Source organism: Miniopterus natalensis, chromosome 6 (assembly GCF_054644295.1).
Source record: "Miniopterus natalensis isolate mMinNat1 chromosome 6, mMinNat1.hap1, whole genome shotgun sequence".
Taxonomy (NCBI): Eukaryota; Metazoa; Chordata; class Mammalia; order Chiroptera; family Miniopteridae; genus Miniopterus; species Miniopterus natalensis.
The window spans coordinates 4,537,944-4,560,684 of NC_142086.1; the positions used below are offsets into that span (position 1 = coordinate 4,537,944).

Consider the following 22,741-nt stretch of genomic DNA (forward strand, 5'->3'; position numbering starts at 1 on the left):
GGCGGCCCCGCGTGCCCCGCCCCCGGCGCCCGGCCCCTCCGGGGAGCCGGCGCGTACGCACAGGGGCGGGCGGCGGGCACGCGCGGGCGCCTCCCCCTCGCGGCCGCCTACACCGCTGCCACGTTTCGGCGAGAGACGCGCCGGCTTCTCGGCCCCTCGCGTGAGTCGCTCCTTCGCTCGGCGCGCCCCGCGGGCGGCCGCCGCCGCAGCTCGCGCGCCCCGAGCGTGCCGTGCGCGTGCGCGCGCTGCTTTCGGGCCCCGCGCGCCCTCCCCGCCCGCTCCCCTATAACTCGGCTGGCTGGGAGGAGGCGCCCGGGAGTCGGAGGGCGGGGAGCTCGGAGGAGGGAGCTCCAGAGTTGTGGGGACTAGTGGCGGGGAGAAGTCGCAGCCTGCTCGGGTCGGTCCTTCCCGCCCCCGGTCTCGCTCTCACACCTACTCCGCCTCCCGTCCGGGGCCTCTGCGGGTCGCCCTCCGGGTGGCGGCGAGGCGGGGGCGCCCCGGGGGTGCCCTCGCCCTCCGGGTGCGGGCGGGCGGCGGGCGGGATGTGGCGCCTGGTGCCCCCGAAGCTGGGCCGCCTGTCCCGCTCGCTGAAGCTGGCGGCGCTGGGCAGCCTGCTGGTGCTGATGGTGCTGCACTCGCCGTCGCTGCTCGCCTCCTGGCAGCGCAACGAGCTGGCCGACCGGCGCTTCCTGCAGCTCAATAAGTGCCCGGCGTGCTTCGGCACGAGCTGGTGCCGCCGCTTCCTCAACGGGCAGGTGGTGTTCGAGGCGTGGGGCCGCCTGCGCCTGCTGGACTTCCTCAACGTGAAGAACGTGTACTTCGCGCAGTACGGCGAGCCCCGCGAGGGCGGCCGCCGCCGCGTGGTGCTCAAGCGCCTGGGCTCGCAGCGCGAGCTGGCGCAGCTCGACCAGAGCATCTGCAAGCGGGCCACCGGCCGGCCGCGCTGCGACCTGCTCCAGGCCATGCCGCGCACCGAGTTCGCGCGGCTCAACGGCGACGTGCGGCTGCTCACGCCCGAGGCGGTGGAGGGCTGGTCGGACCTGGTGCACTGCCCCTCGCAGCGCCTGCTCGACCGCCTGGTGCGCCGCTACGCCGAGACCAAGGACTCGGGCAGCTTCCTGCTCCGCAACCTCAAGGACTCGGAGCGCATGCAGCTGCTGCTGACCCTGGCCTTCAACCCCGAGCCGCTGGTGCTACAGGTAGGCGCGCGGCGGGCCGGGCCGGGCGGCCTGCGGAGCCGGGAGAGGCGCCCGGCGTGCACCGGCCCGTCCGCGCCGGGCTGCGGGCGCGGGAAGGGGCAGCGCCGGGGGCCCTGGGCCTGGGCGGGGCTGCGGAGGGCGACCCGGCGGGTGCGGAGCCTGCCCTGGTCACCTGGACGCGGCGCATCTCGGGCTTGGCCGCGGAGCCCTCAACGCCAGAGGGAGCGCGTCCGGTACGCTCCCCAAATGCCCCTCCCGCTGGCCGTCCCCGGTCCTCCTCGCCTCCCCGCCGCGACCGCCGGCTCGCACCGCCCGGCAGGCTGCTGGCGAGTCCGCGGACCGTCCCCAGCCCCCCTCAGGCGGAGGTCACCGCGCCTGCCCCCTGCGCGCGGCCTGGCCGCCCGCTCCGCCGGGGCTGCCTTTGTTTAATCGCGTACCCCGCGTACCTGGCACAGCCTCGGAAAAGCTGGCTTGGGGCAAGCTGGGAGGGCAGGGACAGAGAGCGGGGCTGGGGCCAGGGGCGGGTCAGGCGGGTCCTTGCTCCGGGGGGACCGAGGAGAGGAAAACGCGAGGGCCTCCTGGGCGGGGGCCGGGGCCGGGCGCGAGGACCGGTCGCCGCTCCCGCGAGCGCCCCGGGGGACGCGCTAGGCCCGGAGGAAGGACGGTCCCTTCGCTCTCTGGTTCACTTAGTCATTGGCTCGCTCCTCACTTTCTTTTGAAAACAAACGTGCCTTTTAGGGAAGTAGGTTGAGTTCTTACTGGTGACAGCAAAAAAGAAAATTAAACCTTAAAAAAAAAGCTGTGCTTACCTTGGGAGTGGTGCTGAGACTCTGCACGCTCCCTCCCAGCTTCAGCGCCCTGCCCTTGGGTCGCGGCTGCAACTGGGGGGCGATCCCTCCTGCAACCGCAGGAGAAGTTACTTCCTCTTTTCCCACACCAGCTTGACTAGTATTTTAAATACAAGGGGGAAAAAAACCATTATTTAAATTTAATCACAAATCATTTTGATATAATTTATGTCTTTTCTGTGCTGTTAAGAATGTCACTGATGGCTGGGGGTTTGTGCAGCGTTCTTGCATAAATTAGGACTGTCACACTCATTCAGGTTGCTTTCTTTTCTCAAGTTCTGCTGCCCTTCTTAGCTAAAAGAAACCAGTTTCCTTTGATTAGTTCAGCCAAATAATTGTAACACAAAATAAATATTTTGCTTCAAACAAAACTTTAGTGTGGTTCTTGGTAAATTTTAAGGTGAGATAGGATATAGTATGTAACTACATCAAAGGATGTGTTGTATATTAAATACTACTTTCTGTAACAGTGAAATGGTTCAACGTCCATTGAAGAAATTTACTTGGTAGTTTGAAAACTAGTCAACCGCTAAAGTTTAAGTCTGTATTTGTGATACATACATTTGATTTGACACTTTCCCCCCCATTTAAACTGCCTTTTCTCTTTGAGAAATAGATGGATATGTTAGCAAGGTGGTCCCTGGAGAAAGCTTTAGCATTGTAGTTTGCTGAGTAGATTAGTCTCTCAAATTCCCTGGGACTGAAAATGTTAGTAAGGAGCCATAGCAGTAGAATACACATTCTCTGCACTTATAATAGTGGCTGCCCGTTGAAAGATAATGCTGACTATTGACGTATTAGAAACAACTAATATTAAAATTAATATTTTAAGAACATTATGTGTCATGTATGTAGTTTTTTAGAAACACATGGCATTCGAATATGAGAAACTTGGGCATTTGATTTTTGCTCTAAGGTAAACCTGCTTTATTTGGGAAGGTTTTCTATTTTTCGAAGTTTGAAGTTGCCTTGACACACTCAGCTTATACTTGAGATAGTTGTGTGCTTGTATTGTGTTTTCTGATGAACTCTTCCCCCCAAACTTACTCTTTATTTCTCTCTTTTCATTATTTATTTATTTATTAGTCAATCCTCACCTGAGGCTATTTTTTCATTGCTTTTCAGAGAGAGTGGAAGGGAGAGAGAGAGAAACATCAATTGGCTGCCTCCCTCACATGCCCCCACCGGGGCCAGGAATCAAGCCTGCAACCAAGGTACGTGCCCGTGGCGGAAATCAAACCCCGGACCCTTCAGTCCATAGGCAGACTCTCTAACCACTGAGCAAACCAGCTAGGGCTGTTTTCGTCTTTTAATGATAAACAACTTAAAAAAATTAGTTCTGTTCTTGTAATTTAAACCAGTGACACAATTGCTCAGAGTGAGTGGGCAGAGAGATGGGTTATAGGTAGGATGAGTTTGTTTTTAGTATGTGAGGAAATACAGGTATCAACATTGTTGACTGGCATTTGTAAATTTTATTTTCAGTTTAGGCACCCCAGTTCTGTACATGCTGTGTGAAATATAAATTCCGGTCTTTAGTACCAGTCATGTTGATGTGGTTTTTTTTTACTTGATGAATAAGCAAGTAGAATAAGACGTATTTTTAAATGAGATCTTCATAGAGCTGCTATTTTCTTTATAGAACCACTTCATCTTTGGTGAAAACTAGTGAGTTAAGAAGTGTGGACAGTATTACTTGAGCTCTGATGATGGTCTACAACCACTGAAATGAAAGGAATCTCAAAATGCTGTGATCAAGTACAAAGATCCTTCTTACACACGAAGTCAAATCATGGTCATTACTTTTTGTTATCTAGACAAATGTGTATAACTTCAGTATTTATACTAGTTTATATAAAACTGTTAATAGCTATTTTTGTTACTTTTGGAACATTAATTGATAATAGTAGAGAAACTCACTAAAATTTAGTTCTCTATTTGTATACATTTTTTGTTCATGTATTTTTAAAAATGTTTTTGTAAGGATACAAGTGTGTGTTTTACAGTTTAAAGAGGAGCTCACTCCCCCCCTACCTCCCCCCAGGAGAGTGAAGTACTTATTGAAGTTTTGGACATTTGGTGAAAAGCTAGACTTTTCCTATCTTATATTGCCTAAAAATTAATTACTTTGGAGAAAAAGTCTTTTGAGCTGACATCTAACTATTCTTAACAAAAGTTGGGAGAAGGACTTTGTTGGTTTTGTATTGTGTAATAGCATTCTTGGAATATTCAGAAGTTGAGGTGTTGGCGTATTTGGCAGGATGGCAACATGTTTTCTGTTCTTACATTGGTAAATTTTCTACCAGTATTTGTACTTACCTATTCTTGAAGCTAAAGAAGTTGTGTGTGAGAGGAAAATGTCGTCCGGATTTCCTGACGTCCAGACTGTATTTCTGACTCTCTCACCTGGAGATAGTAAAGATGGTTTTGTTTCTAGAAATGAAGGAAGCTCTTGGTTGTTCAGGGAGGTGGAGGTGAGAATTTGTTTTACTGTTATATTTTGTAGAACTTTATTTCCCTTAAGTTTTCTGCATCATGGTTTTAATAGGACTGCCTTAATTTTTATAGTATATAACTATCATTATTTAAGCAATGCAGTCCTGTAAATGTCATGATACTTTCAAAACACCTTACGTAGTGCCTCACGCATGTAAGCACTCAATGTTAAATAAGGTAAAAGTAACTTTATCTAGTGTATTTGATCAGCTATTTTGAAGCTTATTTGGAAATGGATCACCTTAAAAACAGTTACAAATCTGCCATCAACCATGTTTTTATTTAGTACATTCCTACATAACAGGATGAATATTTACAGAAAACTTTGAGTGATTATTGTTGTTTTTATCCTTAAAAATCATTTCTGCAGGAGAATATATTTTTAAGGTGTACTGTCTAAGCTGTAGTTTTTGAAGTAAACAAAATATTACAGCTGTTTACCTAATTACAGGTTGATAAACTTTTTTATGGGGCTCATTTTACTTATCTATAAAATGAGACTTGGGTTTCCTTTCCTTTCAACCCCAACATCCTGTGACTGTCAAACTCTTGACTCGAGAAATTATTTTTTTACTTCTCTTTTGAGCTTGACTTTAATTTGTGGGCTTAAGTTCTTCTCAAAGGGGGTTGGGGATCTTGGGACTTGGCCAGACTAGATAGATAACCCTTTTTCACGTTTGTCTTTCTATCCCAAACTTTTTGTACACATGAAATCATATTAAAACAAACTACCAGAGACTGCCTTTACAGGAAAAAATATGGAGGTAAAGGTAGCCAAGGATCTTGTAGGTCTATTTAGCATTTAGAAAGGATGTTCTAGACTTTGTCTCGGGTTTCTTTTCAAGCAACAGCTTGGGGAGCCACGTACCCCTCCAACTGGCTGCAGCTGCAGGAACTGCATGCTCAGATTCAGGCCTCAGAGATGGTCTGACTAGGTAGTTCTGAGTAGAGCACATTTTATCTAGTACATTCATAAGCTTAAGTCTAGAGGGTTTTTGTTGTTACTGTTTTTCATTGGAGGTTTCAGTGACACTTTGATGCTTGAATGTCCTTCATGAAAAAGCAAACAAAAATAAAAATAATTCTGTATACCTCAGATCCCAAAAGAGGGAGACTTGGAAAGATCATAGAAATAGACAGTAACTCTTAGGAAAGCATCACTTTGGGATCGGTGGAGTTAAATCATTTGACACCATGGCCTATTTTCTGGATTAATCTATCTCTTTTGACCATTATTGATTCTGAGGGTTTTTCTGTACTTTTGTCTAATCTTCAAACTCTTTTTCATGCTTCCTCTTCATGGGTCGGCACATGTTCCTCAAGGGTGTTGGTGGGAAATAGAAGGCTTAATTTGGGGGGAATCTTCTTTCTTGGCATGGGTGTTCAGCTTCTCGGGATCTTCAGACTAGCTTTTAGTCTCTGTTTTACTAGCTTATGGTCTCTGGCTTGCTTCCTGTGTTGCTCTCATTGCTGCTGACTCTTTAGAATGCTGACATTTTTTCTTTCTTCATTTTTCACTCATTATTTGTATATTAAACCAATAGGGCCTTAAAATAAGCCCTACATATACAGCCCTACACGAACTGTTTTTCCTACATATACAGTGAACTTTAGTATATGATTGTAAAGTGTCTTAAGACTAGATTACTAGTGTAAGATGAAGATAGTTACTCACCCTGGTCATAGACCCTGAAAGACTTTATATTTTATCCCATTTGTATGTCTTTTTTAAAAATAGATTCTTGATGAGAAGTTATCTGTGAAATAACTGGAAGCTCTTTGGACTTACAGTCTTGAACTTAGAATCAGAAGGACTGAATTTTACTTGTTCATTTGGTAAATTGTCTGGTCTAAGGCATTTGGATTGGAAGGATCTTTCTAGGCAGCAAGTAGTTTACTGTGTAGGAGGTAAGTATATAAATAATTACAATCAATACAGCATAATAAGCCCTGCAAAAATGCACACACCCATTATATAACTTATTTAGGAAAGGATAGCTGCGTGTATCTTCATAGGAGTGGGTACCAGGGAAGATTTCACACAGGAATTGGGCCCTGAAGGATTAATGCGATCCTGCCCATGGGTGGAGGTGGGGAGGTGGGAGCCGCCATGGGGGCAGTGCTGAGAGAGCATTCTAGACGACCTTAAAGCTACTGGGTGGCACGGGACAACCGATTTAATGTTTAAGGGCCTGAGTTTTTAATCCGTGACGTGGGAATGTTAACACAACAGGATTGTTTTAAAGATTAAACACTCTTTACTACATTATATTGATGCCTGTCTTACAAATACATAAATTTTGCTCTTCGTATAGCAAACGTTCATGTAAACCCTTTTTACATGTACACATATCATAAAAACCTATGTGGCTGCTGCTTCAGGCCGTAGTGTTTTTGGAACAGAAATTAAAAGGGACGTTAGGGATTTGTGCCACATGAAGTACAGTGAATAGAGTTAATTTTGTAGGAAATGGGGTTTAGGTAAGGGTTTAGTCATACAAAGCAAACAGTTTAATTTTTGTCTTTAGATCATTATTACAGTTTAATAATTCCATTTAGTTCATTGATGAATACTTTTAAAGATAGAGGTTAAGTCTGGGTTATTTATAGGCGTTCTTAAACTCCGGGACAGAATCTTAAAGGATGTATTATTTCAGGTAGGCAGTTATGCTGCTTCGGGGTCTTTACAGTTTGCCTTTCTTGTGCTCATTTGGAGTTGTAACTGTGAAGTGAAGGGACCTGGCAAGCATCCCGTGGCATTGCGCAGTAGTGCCAGGAACTGATCTTTATGCCCTTGGGATATAGTAAAGTTGACAGGACAAGGTACCATCTGTGCAGCCTTTGCTTTCTGGGGCTTTAGGTGTCGACAGCAAACAAATAAAGAACAAGGTAATTTCGAATTTACATCCTATGATGGAGAATCGGATTGGGGATAGAATACTTTAAATCGAGTGGCCAGGAAGGGACATTCTAGCTGAGGTGTGAATGCTGAGAAAAAGCCAGTGGTGCTAAGTTCTGAAGGCAGAGGGTTTTTTGCCAAGAGAGATGGAAAATTAAGAGGCCCCCAAGCAGGCCCAAGCATGGGAATGGGGAAGCGTGGTAGGGCAGGGGGTCAGGGAGGAGGCCGGCAAGGCCTAGCCTGCAGCCTCGTGGCCGTGCTTCAGGAGTTAGGGTTGCCTCTTCACAGCAGCGCAAGCAGCAGGGGCTTCACAGGGCAGGGTTTGTGGAGGGTGGCTTCTGAGTGGCAAGAGAACTACTTTGAGGGAGAGAACTTGGTAGTTTGGATTAAGATGGTTGCAGCAGAGGTTATGAAAAATGGTCAGACCCAGTATATTTTGGAGAAATACCTGACGCCTTACAAAAGGATTAAAGTGTGAGGGAAAGAGAAAAATAAAGGGTATCTCCTAGGTTTTGGTCTGAGCTACACGGACTATTCCTTATTCTGATGAGGAAGCCCAGGGAAAGAACGGCTTCCGAGTAGGGGAAGCAAGAGTTGTTTTGGCTGCATTAAATTTCAGGCAGCAATAGGAATACAAATCCAAAACCAGGCACCAGGTATTTAGCAAAGAGACTAATATTTTGCTATTCTTCCGAAGGGCTGTGTTAATTCACTTTGTGTTTTAAAGGAACCAGGGAAGTTAGTACTGTTCTACTTGGCAGACTGTTTAAAAAAATCAGATATTGACTAAAGAAAGGAAGGCAGCATTCTTAGGTTATTAGGTCAAAAGAAGTTCATGTCTTTTTTTTCTTTCCTTGAATCTTTGTTTTATTGGGAGTGAATGTTGAGATTGGTGTTTGTAGGTGTATTTCAACTTAGAAATGTGGATCACGATCGCTGGTTGTGAGAGTAGGTAAGAAATAGTCAGTGGAGACTAGTAAGTTTACGCATGTTTAAAATTAGTGGCCAAGTGATTTTTAAAAATTTTTTTTGGTAGAGAGCATTTCTTAAGCTATTTAACTGATGATTTATTTCTGTTAAACGTAGGTAGTTTTTTTGTTGATGTGTTTTCACATTGGTTTCCAATTTTAGATACAGCTGTTGGATATGATATTCAGTGAAATAGCACAACCTTACTATTTTCAAGGCATTACTTAATATTGCTTAATATTGTTGGAATCTAGGTGGGTGGAAAATGGCATTCAGAAAATCATTTAATGAAATAAATGGGACATATTCTGTGACTTGAAAATCTTGAGATTATTAAGATTCTCCAGTATTTGCAATGGATTTTGGCCACTATTTGGTAGCATAAATTAAAAAACTAAGGTTTTAGAGTAATTTTAGCAAACATTAGGTAACCATTAAATTATCCCAGTAATTTTACTGTGTTCACCCCCCCCAGACATTTCACAAAACTGTGAACATACTAGTCTGTCACCAGTACAGTTGACTAATCTCTATGAACAGCTGTTATAACACGCATTACTACAATGGAATTTAGTTCAAATTTGGGGTTTTAAAAATAATTTTGAAACTTAAGTTGAACCTTTAAGCATTTTCTGTGCTTTTGATAACATTTACTTTATAAAAGTTTTCTCAAGTTTAAATTTGTGTGTGGTTGTGTGAGTGCAGAGAAATGCCAATTCTGTAGAAAATCTTTAACCACATCTTAGGTTGTATGTTTTCATTATTGGTAGGTTTCTTTTTAAGTCAGTTTGTTTTTACTAGGAATTTTCTGTTTTTTAAAGAAAAAACAATTTTGTTACCCATCTCTTCCTTAGGAGAACTGCAAAGTTATGCTCCTTTCAATGGTATGTTGTGAGGTAATAAATGACTATAAAATAGTTTCTATTCCTTGGCAGGAATTATGGTTTTTTAAATTTAGTATGCAAGTCCTACTTTTGGTTATGTAAGGAGGGAAAGAAGTATTAGAACACAACCACATTAGAGTTGACCTTATTTTTTTTAATTTTAAAAATATTTTTATTTATTTTTAGAGAGAGGAAGGGGAGAGAGAAACATCAATTGGTTGCCTCCTGCATGGCCCCTGACTGGGAATCAAACTGGCAACCTTTGGGTGCACAGGATGACACCCAACCAACTGAGCCACACAGGCCAGGGCTAGAATTGACCTTACTGTGTGTTTCAATATGTCAGTTACATGCCATTCATTGTAAGTAAATGCATGAATAAAACCCAGCGGTACTGTCTTACGTATTTTTACTCACGCACTCCTTGTCTCCTTTCTTCATGACTCTCCTGACCTGGTAGAGCAGCGTCAGTTGATCACAAGGTATCGCGATCGTGTGAAAACTTGACGTTGGTTAATTCTAGTATGTAAGATATTTTTTAATGTTAAGGCTTTGTTTCACATGTATCTGGGTTTTTCATAGCATGTAGACTGCATTGAGGAGTTAGTGTTTTATTGTATTAAGTCCCATCATCGCCCTAGGTCCTGCTCCAGACTCTCACTACCTCAGGGTGTTTCTTCCTATTAATTTCACTGCAGCTGCTTTGGCCATTGCCCCACCTGGTTGTGAGAAGGTAGTTTCTGGTTCTGATGTGTGCCTGGAAGATTCTCGCTGCCCCTCCTGTCTGTTTAATCTAATGCTCATCCTGTAGCTCTCTGCCCTCGTAGCCCTCCCTTACACACGTGGTCCTCTACCACATGACCTAAAATAGGTCTCTGCTCTTTCTGGATGTACTCCACTTTTCTGTAATTTGTAACAAATTCTGTCACTTATAATTTTATGTGTATTTAATAACCTTGCCCCCAACTCAGACTAAAAAAGCTTCCTGAGAATAGGACTATATTTTATTTACAACTGTTTACTTAGCATTTCATGGTGAAGTTAGGCTAGATCTAGGTTTTTTTAATTCAAAATATTGTCATTCCACAGCAATTCTCAGTGCTTTTTACTCCAGCTGCTTATAGTAGTAGTCAATGAAAGGTGGGTTGCTGCAGTCTCTTATTGGCAATTACAGATTTAAAATCCTGTGGAAAATAGGTTTTGTCAAAATAAAAAATAAAAAACACTAAATGTGAGAACACATGAGGTAATTTATGAACTTTATCCCAATGAGGATGAATAATCTCACAGTATTTTTGCAGCACAGTGTGTGTTTTTGTGGGGCTGCGCCCCAGACCGCTGGACACATTGCGTAACAGGAGCATGAGGTACATGCACTGTTGCCTCCAGGGTCTGAAGCTTCTGAAACTGCGACCCTGGCTGAGCGCTTGTATTTGCCTGACTTTGCCTCTTGAGTTTAGGCGAATCACTTAAACCGTGATAATAAGACTGAACTAGATTTACAACCAGGGTTAGATTCCACATCCTTTTATTGATCACATAAACATACTTGGTTTTTGATCAATAAATAGGTGATAGGTTACGTCAGCGTTTAGAATTTACTTTGTGTTGCTTACTTATTCAATGAGGAATAAGTTACGACACTGTATTTTTGTGTATATGTGTTACCAAGTTTTAAATATTGTATGTTTAGTACTTGTGGTTGCCCTGTATATTTCTCAGAGCACAGTGTTTTTAAAGTCTGGTAACTAATCTATATATCCCATTGTAAAGTAGAAACTGCTAGAGGACAGTGAAGATGTACTTCTGATTTAATGGTTCTTGGCTATATTTGGAAGGAGTTCATTATTTGTAGATGCTTTCAGGCAGGTAATAACACAGTAAGCACATCTATTGACGAGTATCTGGACTTTTTATTCAGCAGATTGAATTAGGAAGTATTGAAATGTTTTGGTAAGCATTTCTTTATAAAATAGCATTAAGTCTACCAAGAACATTTCACACTGTTTTTTCCTTTGGTCCTTGTATTGCCTGATGAATGTCTGGCAAAGAGATACTACTGTTTTACGGAGGACGATACTAAAGCTCTAAGAAGTTTTGACTTTGCCAGGGTCACACAGCTAGTGAGAGGCAGAGGGAAAGTAGACCTTAAAAGCTAGCCTTTTGATTTTTAAGTTCATTATTCTACTGATTATACAATATTGTCCTTTAAATGTAGAATTTTATATTATACACCATAAAGAGTATAAAATTATCTAAATTTTCTTATCTTGATTATAGACATTTTACGTCACCTTCATTTTATTTTCTCTTAAAATGGAAGGTGACCATAGTGGTTTCGCTTATTTGTTTCTGAAACCTTGTTTTTAAGCTACTGTTAATACATATACTATTGTTATTTATATTATTTGAGTTTTATGATATCCAAGAAGTAACTTAGAATTTTCTGTTTTTTTAAAAAAGAAGATACCTAGACATGGTGATTGATCTTGTTTCATCTTCAAAATACTTTTTATTTTGTAAATTAACAGTGAAGGCATTTAATATTTCTTTAATGGTTTAATACTTAAATATCCATTTTTAATATTAACATTGGTAGTAATACCCAACAGATGTTTTCTTTTAAAATATAATAGTAATATTATAACTGTTTTGTGCAGTTGTACAATCTTAAACTAATATTTAGTTTTGAAAACTTTACATGTTATATACTTTATGACATACATTCAAGCCTGATGAAAAGTCTAGAACAATTAGAGGGCCTGTAATCCAATTATAGTTTAAATCATTCCACATTGAAACGCTCTTTTCTGACTGAAAAATATTTGTACATATTTTTTCAGTTGTAAATAATTCATTAAAATATATTTTATTTCAGATTACTTTAAACAATGTGCCTGTGTTCTAGCCAATTTGAAAATCTGATTTGAAGATTTGGTTTAAAATTTTAAAAGGGTGGCCTGCGGCAATAAACTTCTTATACTAGCTTCTGTATTTTATACACTGGGAGTTTGGTAATAAGGAAGTAATAAGTTTTGTTTCTTACTGTTCGATATACTTAAGAAATACAAACCATAGCGTCTTAAAATTTTGTCTCTCAAGCTGCTTGGCTTGACCATGGTAACTCTGGTCCTAAGTCAGGGCTGTTGTTTTGTTTGTTTGTTTTACTTCTCACCTGAGGATGTTTTACTGATTTTAGAGAAGGGGGGGCATTGATTGGTTGCCTGACCAAGGATCAAACCTGCAACCCCTTCTGGTGTACAGGGCGATGCTCCAACCACCGGAGCCACCCAGCCGGCGCTAGGGAAGGATGGTTTGAATACAGGTATACTTAGGTTGGCTTCCTCTGAACATTTTCTTTGCACTACATACAATGTGTTTAATAGAATTCTGTTCTCATTAATGAAATCTGACAATTTTGTTTATATAATGAAAAATTCTTGTCATATGAGCAAGAAGTGTGAATTCATGTATTAAAGTTCTTCCAGAAGATTCAGGTAGCAAACTATATGGAAGAGTTGTAGTGTTCTTAAAATGAGGCGTGACAGGATTTCAGTTAACAGTCGGAAGTCACTGTACAAATATAAAGCTGCTCGCATATTTCATACTCTTCTGTGTGGGACTTGGGTAATGAAGTATATATTTGACTGTTTTTTGCCAGTTGGAAAGGCTCCAAAAACAAGGAGACATTTGTACATGTGCAGATGTTGGCAGGGTTCTCTCTTTCCTGTTGTCAAAGACCATTTTATTTCCACAAAGATATGTTTGTATCTGTTTTACAATATGGCATGAGAATAATGTACCAACATTGTATGGAGGAGTGTTTGGTTTTACTTTTCTGCATGTTAAAACTATATAATCTCACACATATATTTTTAGCGATTTTAGTTTTTATGCCCGTGACTTTATACATGAATACTTATGGGAAACGGTTAATTATTTTGTAAATATTTTGTGTAACTAAATTTTCAGGGTCGTGTAGGCAATTAAGTTGGGAGGAAAAGTTGAGAATAACATGTGGTTAGCAAACAGTTTTTGCACTTCACGCTGGATAGGAGGCAATCTGTCACTTTTCCCAGTGCCCAGAGGAACAAATTCTCAGGTATGAGATTAAAAATGTGCTTTCTCCTGATTGCTAAAGAATCAGTAGGTATTTCCTCTGAAATAAAATTGAATCAATTCACTTACTATATTTAAAGATTCATACTATCGTATCTAAATTTTTAATTTACATAATTAGTGCTTTATTGCAGAATTGAAGATATTAAAATAAAAAATTAAAAGTTGTATTTACAAACCAGTAGTTATGCACTGATGGAGAGGAAAGGAAGCACAAATGAAAATAGGTAATTATTTGGATGCAGTTGAGTTTTTAAAATCTTTCTGTTTTTAAAGTTGATAAGAATTTTAATATGTCTATTGAGTTTTTTCAGTTTTATGAAAAGCTGAGATGAGAATTAATGTTACTTATTTTCTTGAAGTTCAAGAAGAAGAGCCTCATCTCTAGTTCTCATGTATGTGTACTGTTTAGTTTTCATCAGAAGTAGGTGTGTTTCTGTTCTGCAGTGTTTTGCTTTGTTTCCCCTGCAGTATTGGTATAAACATCATGTTCTCAGAAATTTTTTCCCCAATTTAAGGAAGGTGCAGGGAAGGAATGGCTCTTAAAACACACCTTCTCTGGTCATACGATCTTCCAAGAAGTTCTTTAAAATATGACTTCCCCTCCTTTTGTAGGTGGGCATTTTTGTACTGGAGAGAACCTCAGATAAAGCCTGTTGTTTTACTTAACTTGAAAATAACTTGTTCATGGTCATGGAAGGTTTTTGTTATGGGATGTTAATCCTTCCAGTAGTTATAAAATCTGTTAGAAAACCTTGCTAAGAAGTTGGGCTAGAGGTAAACAGAAAATATGCCGTTGTACAGGGGAAATGAGTAACTTGGGGCCAAAGGGACTTGGAGTGGAGGTTGCATTGATATGATGTCAGATTGCTCTTTACCAGTCCTCAGGGGTAGGTTAAAAACAGGCACCTACCAGAATCCTCTGAATTCCACCCCTAGGACACGCACCACTTCTTAGTCACTAACACATTATATTCATCATTATTTTTGTTTGGCATCTGTCTTTCATTCTAATGTCTTTGTTTTAGAGTCTGTTTAGCTCACTCTTGTTGCCAGTGTAGCACAGTGCCTGGTGCTTGGTAAATACATGCTGCCTGATAGGCCTGCAGCGCAGTCCATTCAGAAGAAAGGATTGGTTGATTGTCCTTACACAAATCAGAAAGATACAGGAAAGCCAATGTGACTAAGTGGTTGAGTGTCTTCCCATGCACGGCCGGGGGGGTGAGGAGGGGGTGTCACCAGTTCCATTCCTGGTCAGGGCACATGTCTGGGTTGCAGGCTCGATCCCCAGTAGGGAGTGTGCAGGAGGCCGCCAATTGATGTTTATCTCTTACATTGATGTTTCTCTCTCTCCCTCTCCCTTCCTCTCTAAAAAAAAATAAATCAATCAAAATATATTTTAAAAAAAATAAAGCATCAATACTTCTGGTAATAAAAAAGGTGTCTTTTGTTGGTTGGTCAATTTGGTTCTGAGATTTTAATAAGCAATACTTTTAATTTTAGCTTTATAATATAAAGTTAATCTATTTTTAAAAAATGTTCAGGTCCATAGTAAAGATATGAGTTAGAAAAGAAATTAAGTCTCGCCCTGTTACCTACAGCAAGAAGATCCAAGCTCATGGCTAATAGCAATCTCTATTAGAGGACCTGGGGATAGACCTAGGATGTCTTCATCAGAATCTCTTATAATAGTAAGATAATTCTTTTGTAGAGTTTTCCGTCTGATGAAGGTTGGCCATTTGCAAAGTATCTTGGAGCTTGTGGAAGGATGGTGGCTGTAAACTACGTTGGAGAAGAGCTGTGGAGCTACTTCAACGCACCTTGGGAGAAACGAGTTGACCTTGCCTGGCAGTTAATGGAAATTGCAGAGCAGCTTACAAACAATGACTTTGAGTTTGCGCTCTACCTGCTGGACGTCAGCTTCGACAACTTCGCAGTGGGGCCTCGAGATGGGAAGGTGATCATTGTGGATGCTGAAAATGTTCTGGTTGCCGACAAAAGGCTAATCAGACAAAGTGAGTGTATAGCTTTGAGATTTGTTTTTGTACACGTTTTTTCCTGTCAAAGTAATGTTTACATTTATATGAAACAAGTCTTTCATTTCCTCAGAAGGCAGCCTTGCACCCTTTTTTGTTTCACTTCACCAGTATCTGTCGACAAATACTGATTTTTTATACATGTATTCTTAGTCACAGCTTCTCCGTATTTAGTGCAACATCCCTTTCCTGCAGTCAGACACAGATCCACTCTGAGTGTGTATGGACACGTCTTTCCACACAGTCTGCTGTCTTCTCTGGTTAGGAGTCTAATGCGGAGTTAAGGTGTAGATACTAGTCACAGGCTACCGGAGAGACTGCTGCTCTCAGGGAGGCCCATTTTCCCGTGATGTTCTGTGTTCCATTGTTCTGCGGGGACCCTACAGTGAATTTTTCCCCTTTTCGTTAGCACGGTAAATCTTTAGTTTTGGTTTGACATTATTACACCTCACCCAAAACTTTGCTCTCCATTTATTTGTGAGCTCTTCACAGTGTAGCTAGGCAAGTGTCTGAAATGTTCTTAAAATTAATGCCATAGGAATTTTAAAGCATTGGGGACAAAGCCTATGGTTCTATAACTAATCTACTTAGTAAAGAGAAATGGAAGGGTGGTTGCTTCGTGGTGAGAGTCTTATATTTTTAATTCTCTCCCCTCCCTTTGTATGCGGATCTCTGATGAACAGAAGCCAAATTTGTGGTACCTGGAGAATGCAGTGAATGTCACAGCAGTCTGTTAAGTTGACACTCTGCATGATCTTTGCTTGATCCCGTTAAATGCGCCTTGATTTTCCCAGTGCCTTGTTCTACTCCACACTCACCACACTACTTTCTGGTTGTGTCCTGACTGCCCTGCCTGCTGGAGGCCTCACCCCCACCTGCCTCTTACTGTGTGAGCGGATGTGGCAGCCATACTTTTCCTTCTTTAAGTGCCCAAGTCAGTGGTTTTTAATATGTTCACAGAGTTGTGCAACTTGCTTAAACTTTTAAAATATTCATTCCAATGCTTGTAAAAAAAATTGTTTAAAATTGATTTAAGGGAAAGGGGGGGGGAGAGAGAGAAACATCAATGTGAGAAAGAAACGATCAGCTGCCTCCCATACTTGGCCCAACCAGGGGACCAACCCACACCCTGGGCATGTGCCCTGACTGGGAATTGAACCCATCACCTTCTGGTATATTGGGCGATGCTCCAACCAACTGAGCCACACTGGCCAGGGTTAAAAAAAGTTAAATAATTTTCTTGATGTGGACATTCCTGGAATACATGTTACAATTTTATACCAGTTCCTGACTTGGAATGAATACAGCCCTATGGCTTCTCTATTCTTGCTTCCTTAGCTCTGCCCACTTCTCTTCAAATGGCTCTTGGTAGGGCGGTCTAAACAGCCACGTTGCAAAGGCCAGATCTACTTACTCACCCTCTTTTCTGAACTCTCTTTCTGTCCTTCACAGGGAAATGGGGGTTTTGATGGCGGCATCTCCCTCGGTGTCCTTCCTTTTATCTTCTAAATAGTAAAAGCAATGTGTGCTCACCCCTTTTCAGACACCGGAGAGCAGCTTCTTTGAGAACCTGCTGCATCATCACCTCTAACTTCCCACCTCCTCCAAATCCAGTTTCATAAGCAAGTTTGTTGCTTTTCAGCTGTTTTTAAAATCTGCCTCTGCTTGCTTCCTGGGTGTCCGTTCATCCCGCAGCACTAACACCTGACTTAGAAGTCCGCGTTGCTTTAGCAGCCACCTCACTGGCCAGTTCCTAAAGTCACCGATTGGTGACGCCTTCCTGAAAGTCTTTGCTCCCTTCGGTTTCCGTCTACTTAAAGAGCTCCTCTTTTAAAACATAAATCTGGTCTTATCACTCCCTTGATTAATACTTTTCATGACTTCCCATTGTTCTTCAAGTAAAATTCCCCTGCTCCCAGCGCATATCTGTATTACTTGGCCCTGTTCTGCTTCACGTTTAATACCCCTCTGTCCATTGTTGCCCTTGATGCCTCAGCCAGAGTGGCCTTTGGTTTCTTGAATGAACCTTTCCAGTTCTGGGAAGTTTTCTTGTGCAGTTTTCTGGCCTACAATGCCTCAGCCCTCCATACACTGCTAGGCACTTGTCCTTCAAGCCTTAGCTTAAATGTTAACTCTAAGGGAGACTCCGCCTCTGTCCCAACAGCAGAGAAGGTTGTTTCTTTCTTAAACCTTTCTACTGTCAGAAACTCCTGTTGCCTTCTTAGCATCTCCTACTATTTTTGGTAGATGTTTAGTTACCTGCTCAGTTTCTGTTTCAGACACTTGATTGTAAGTCAGTGAGGATAGGAACCATGTGTATTATCTGTTCTGTTTGTCATTAGACACCCTTGGCTGCTGTAGAGTAAGCATTCAAATAATTACTTGCTGAATGAATGAGTTCCTTTTACTAACCTCTCCTCTGCCAACCCCCTGAAGCTTTAAGGTTCTGCCCTCAGTCATTTCCTCCCTTTGCTTTCAACATGTTTTTCAGTACAGTTGAGCCATTCTCTGGGCTCATCAAGGTTTTTGTGCTTATGCATTCTGTCCGTCTAACGTCAGTCATAAGCTTGGAGTCTGTTTCTAGTTGCATCTATTACATTTCCACCTGAATATATCATAGCCACTTTACGTTTACTAAGTATTTATATATCAGATATTAACACTGTTATGTTAATAGTGTCTATGTTGTCATCTAATTAGACCCTTAAAATTTACTCATACACTTACCTGTTAATTTTTGTCTCAAATGTTTCTACAATCTGGCTTTTTTTTTTTTCTGGGCCTCCTTTAGTTGCTGTCATCATGTTAGTCCCTGCAGTCTTCAGCCTAGAGTTATCTTTTTGTAAAACAAATCACGGTCATGACTACACAGGCACAATGTATTTTTCTAGCCTCTTCTGTACCTGCTCCCCGGGTGCCTGTCTCACACTCTAGCCACAGTGAACTTACTGTGTCCTGAGCTAGCTAGACAGTCCCTTAGGTCCATGCCTTGCAGGTACTGTACCCTTGGCCTAGAATGCTGTTTTTCATCTTCTTTTAGGCCTGCTTATCTTTTAAGGCCTAAGTCAGGTGTTCCCTTTGCAGCCTTCTGCAGCCCCAGGCAGATAGTGCTTCCTCTGTGTTCCTGTGCCATCCCCCCGCCTGTCCCTGACCGGTAGGTGGAAGGTTCCCTCTGACTGAGCGCTTCAGGAGTGGGGACCTTGTGTGATCCTCTGCCTGGCACTGGTGTGCTCCCACTAAATCTTTGTATATAATCAATATATTTAAATGTTTAAAGTTATAATACAATTTTAAGAACAAATAATACTGTGCTAATTAGTGAATTGTCATATTTTGGGAAGCAGTAAAAACTCTGAAAATGTATTTCTCTCTCTGCTTTTCCTCCTTTTACAGATAAACCTGAAAATTGGGATGTGTGGTATGAAAGCAAATTTGATGATTGTGATAAGGAGGCTTGCTTGTCTTTTTCAAAAGAAATTCTTTGTGCTCGTGCCACTGTGGACCACAATTATTATGCTGTTTGTCAGAACCTCTTGTCCAGACATGCCACCTGGCGTGGTACTTCTGGAGGACTCCTTCATGACCCGCCGGGGGAAATTGCCAAAGACGGCCGGCTGGAGGCCTTGCTGGACGAGTGCGCCAACCCGAAGAAGCGCTACGGCAGATTCCAGGCCGCGAAAGAGCTGCGCGAATACCTGGCACAGTTGAGTAACAACGTGAGGTAGTGGATGGGCAGCTTCCCTGTCCTCCGCCTAAATAGCGCTGGCTGACACAGCCACCAAAAGCTATCTAGAAAAAAGAAATCTGGAAGTAGTACAGTCAGAGGAAGGTAAACGTGTACTGATACATCTTATGTGAACATCCATCAAAAGAAGACATTTCTTTAAAAAACCATATGGTTCTTCTGCAGATCAGTTTGTTCTACACTTTGGAATCGTGCGCTGTGACTGCTTTGCCCCTTGAATGCCTGAGTGCACTAATGAACATTGTGAAGCTATTGGAAATGAATCTGATAGCTACATTGGCTTGTGTATCAAAGGGTACTTGGTACTTGACTTGTTTGCATTACTATCATGATTTTGTGAATCTCTTACATTTACGTTGAATGTCAAGTTCGATTTGGCCTGTTTTATAGGCTACTTTTTCCTTCCAATGTGTAGGGTTTTTTTGTTTGTTTTTGCATTTTTGTGTTTTTCATTGTGGTACACATTCGGGTTACTGTAGGTGCTCATTTAAACTTGAGCTGATTTTCATTCAGTGCTGAGCAGCACATACCTATTCTCTGTTAGGGCAGATTCCCAGGTTTACTCTGTTTTTTCAGAAAGTCGAATATTTTATTATGTAAATACTTTTCTTCCTGTTTTCTGTGGTTTTACCACAGCATGAGGTCATTTAAGGTTATTTAACATTACATCACTCTGTGCCAGCAATTAGTGTCCACTAAACATGAAGTTGGCCTATGTTGCAAAAATATCGTTCTGTCCTTTAAAGGCTTTGAGAAGAGAGTGTTAGCAGTTTTCACCTTGATGTTAATTTTGAGAGAAAAAAATAACCCAGTATTTTTCAAATGCTAACTAGTGCAAGATAGTAATGCATATGCCAAAGAAATATTAGACCTAGTCCCATGGTTAGAGTTTAAAATTGGTCACGCACTCATTCTTACTGTCTCACTTACAGTACTTTTTTGTCATTAAATTCAAATCTCCCTGGCTGTTCTTTTATGTTAAAAGTTAAGGTACTGCCTCCCAGCATAGGTAACTTAAAGATATTCTACCTTTTATTCATCAGCAGTTTTGCAAAATTTACCATGGTTGTCATCATTTGAGTTTAATCAGGCATTGTGACTTTTCATTAACTGATGGACAAGTAATTTTTACTGTCGCCAGTCTGCCCAACTTGGTGTTCATTACCCAGTTGTTAAACATCAAAACAGCAAAGTTTAAGTATGTGGGTAAAAATACGTGAAATTTGTGGGCTGTTTTTAAATTACAATGGACACATATTGACGATCACTATCTTATATTATTTCTGTTTGAAGTCGTTACTTTTTCAGATGGCAAAGTTTGGTGTAGTGTGCAGTATCTAATTCTAGACTGACCTGGTTTTTAATCAGAAAGCGATTAAAATATGCACAGCCAAAGCCAGGTTTTCCTTCTGTTTCTCATGCATTCAGCAACTATTTATTGAGCATCTGCTCTGTGCCAGGCGTATTACCAGCTGCTACACACTGTCTGAACATGACGTGGCTAGGTAACTACAGTGATTATCAGATACTTTAATGTAGGCATTTCTTAAGTGAAATAGCATTCATTAAATTAGGGTGATGCTTTCATGTTATTTTATTATTGTGGTGGAAATTCTACTTGTTCCGTCTGTAACCAGGTTGCTATAAAAAGAGCAGCACGTTCTTAATAAAGGTAATCCCAGGTTAGAACCGGGAGAAGGTACGATCTCTGCATTGTGAAATAGATTGCAGTATGCTAGCTGTTACATCGACATCAGTGCGTTACGTGTATCAACTAGCCCTCAAACGTTTCAGTGCTGGAAAGTTTACTGTGCTGACGTTTGACTACTTTGGAAAACTTTTGAGGGGAACAGGTAAAATTACTTGTCAGACATTCAAGCCTCTTACTCAAAACTTCAAACAAAATACACACTTTCAAAACTGAGCACCTTTTATGTTGGGTAAGTATTCATTACCAACGTGGGCTGCCGGTCACAGAGGGGTTGTCTTTCTGTGGTTGAGCAAACGCTTATCTTACTTTTTGGAAGAGATTGTGATTGCAGAGTAGGAAGTGAGAAGACAGCTGCCAGCAGGGATCCTGCTTGAGGCAGTTTCCCTGTGAGATTATGTGGAATTTCTTTTATCTTGGAAGAGGTTGAGAAGACAGTAAAAGAGTTAGGAATTTAACAGGGAAAGTGATGTATGTGAAAAGCAATAAATATTTTGTTCACTTTGCTATCAAGATATTCACTATCAGATATTTATTATACAGCAGCAATTTATATTTTTAATCATTGCCCATTAATAGACGCAGTAAAATATTTTTGAATCAGACATTTGGGGTTTGTATGTGCATTAAAGTTGTCTTTTGTACTGTAAGTTACTGTTTAATTTGAATATTTTATCAAAACTGTCTCCCTGTGCCTTTACACTATAAAGTTGTTTCTGCAACTTTAATGCTCTTAATAAAGAGTACTTTAAGAAACACACTTGTCTGGCTGTCTCTTAACTTCACATATCCAAATATTTCTTGAGTGGAAAGTGAGGTTGTGTAGATGTTGTTTTTTTCTCTTGCATGTACTGTGATATAATTTTCAGAAACCATCTGTGAGGGCATGAGCTGGACTTAAGGTCTTTGTGTTTTCTTCTTTTTTTCTGTAATCATGACATTTTTAGCTTTTATTACTAAAATGGTATTAAACTTTATTATAGAAAACAGCAGTGTAACTATGGTTAATACTAATTTTAAAACATGAGGCCACACTTATTTCTGTTCCTCAGCCTACTTGCCTCCAGCTTATTTTGAGAAAATCTGAGTACTTGAGTGTTTTACACATTGGACATTTTCTCCTCCAACAAAAGCACAGTATTATTTCACATCTAAAAAATTAACGGTAACACCTCGGCATTACTAAAGCAGAAAAGCTGTAGATACCACTGGTGGTGTCTTAAAAGCTCAAGACCAAGCTGCAAGGGCTCTAAACCACTGGCCATATGCAAGGAGTGTTCGGTGATCAATAACATAACAAAAGTGGATTTTAACATACACTCAAAATGATAATAGCAATAAGAAATAAAACCAATTTAGTCAGCTTTGGAAGGATGTTGAGGAATTGTTTGGGAAACTGGTAACTGGGAGAGAAACAAGCATTTATCCTGCCTTACCCAAGTAATCGGGTATTTGAAGGGAGGAGAATCTGTGGATAGTAGAATTGTTCCAGTTAATGCAGAAGGGGTGTTGCTAAAATGTTGCTGTTTTACAAGTCCTAATTAATTGACAAGAGCTAGATAATGATTATCAATGGCTGCAAATGTTATTCATTGAAAATGAATGGATCAGGCTGTGAAGACCTGAATTTGCTGGTCAGTCTTGATGATGTGCCTTCCAGCACAACTCAGTGAAAAGGACTGCCCGGCACCGCCTGCGAAGCGTCTGCCAGAAAAATCTCATCGAGCCCCCAGATCTATCCGTTAACAGAGAAGCACAGCACAAAGGGACACGTTAGAGGACACCATGGGGTGCAGTCAACGAGTCCAGAATGTGGGCAGTTTTACAGGGTAAATGAC

The 22,741-nt window shown here is 41.4% G+C and overlaps 1 protein-coding gene across 2 annotated transcripts; it reads left to right on the plus strand.

Annotated features, from left to right (window-relative positions):
* The first annotated feature begins 542 nt into the window (after positions 1–542).
* Positions 543–21,661, plus strand: DIPK2A (divergent protein kinase domain 2A). Of its 2 annotated transcripts, none has more exons than XM_087818064.1 (3): positions 543–1,199; positions 15,126–15,429; positions 18,844–21,661. In XM_087818064.1, the coding sequence occupies exons 1-3, from the start codon at positions 543–545 to the stop codon at positions 19,173–19,175; spliced, it is 1,293 nt and encodes a 430-aa protein (XP_087674190.1). In that variant the 3' UTR covers positions 19,176–21,661. The 2 variants fall into 2 exon arrangements, with proteins under 2 accessions (XP_087674190.1, XP_087674191.1); XM_087818065.1 differs by lacking the exon at positions 543–1,199 and adding an exon at positions 3,247–3,842.
* The last annotated feature ends 1,080 nt before the right edge of the window (positions 21,662–22,741 follow it).

Excerpts from the sequence above, each read along its gene's own strand:
- DIPK2A (XM_087818064.1), top strand. The coding sequence starts at position 543 with ATGTGGCGCCTGGTGCCCCCGAAGCTGGGCCGCCTGTCCCGCTCGCTG. Across the intron at positions 1,200-15,125 it reads CCGAGCCGCTGGTGCTACAG|AGTTTTCCGTCTGATGAAGG; the intron begins GTAGGCGCGCGG and ends ATTCTTTTGTAG. Across the intron at positions 15,430-18,843 it reads CAAAAGGCTAATCAGACAAA|ATAAACCTGAAAATTGGGAT; the intron begins GTGAGTGTATAG and ends CTCCTTTTACAG.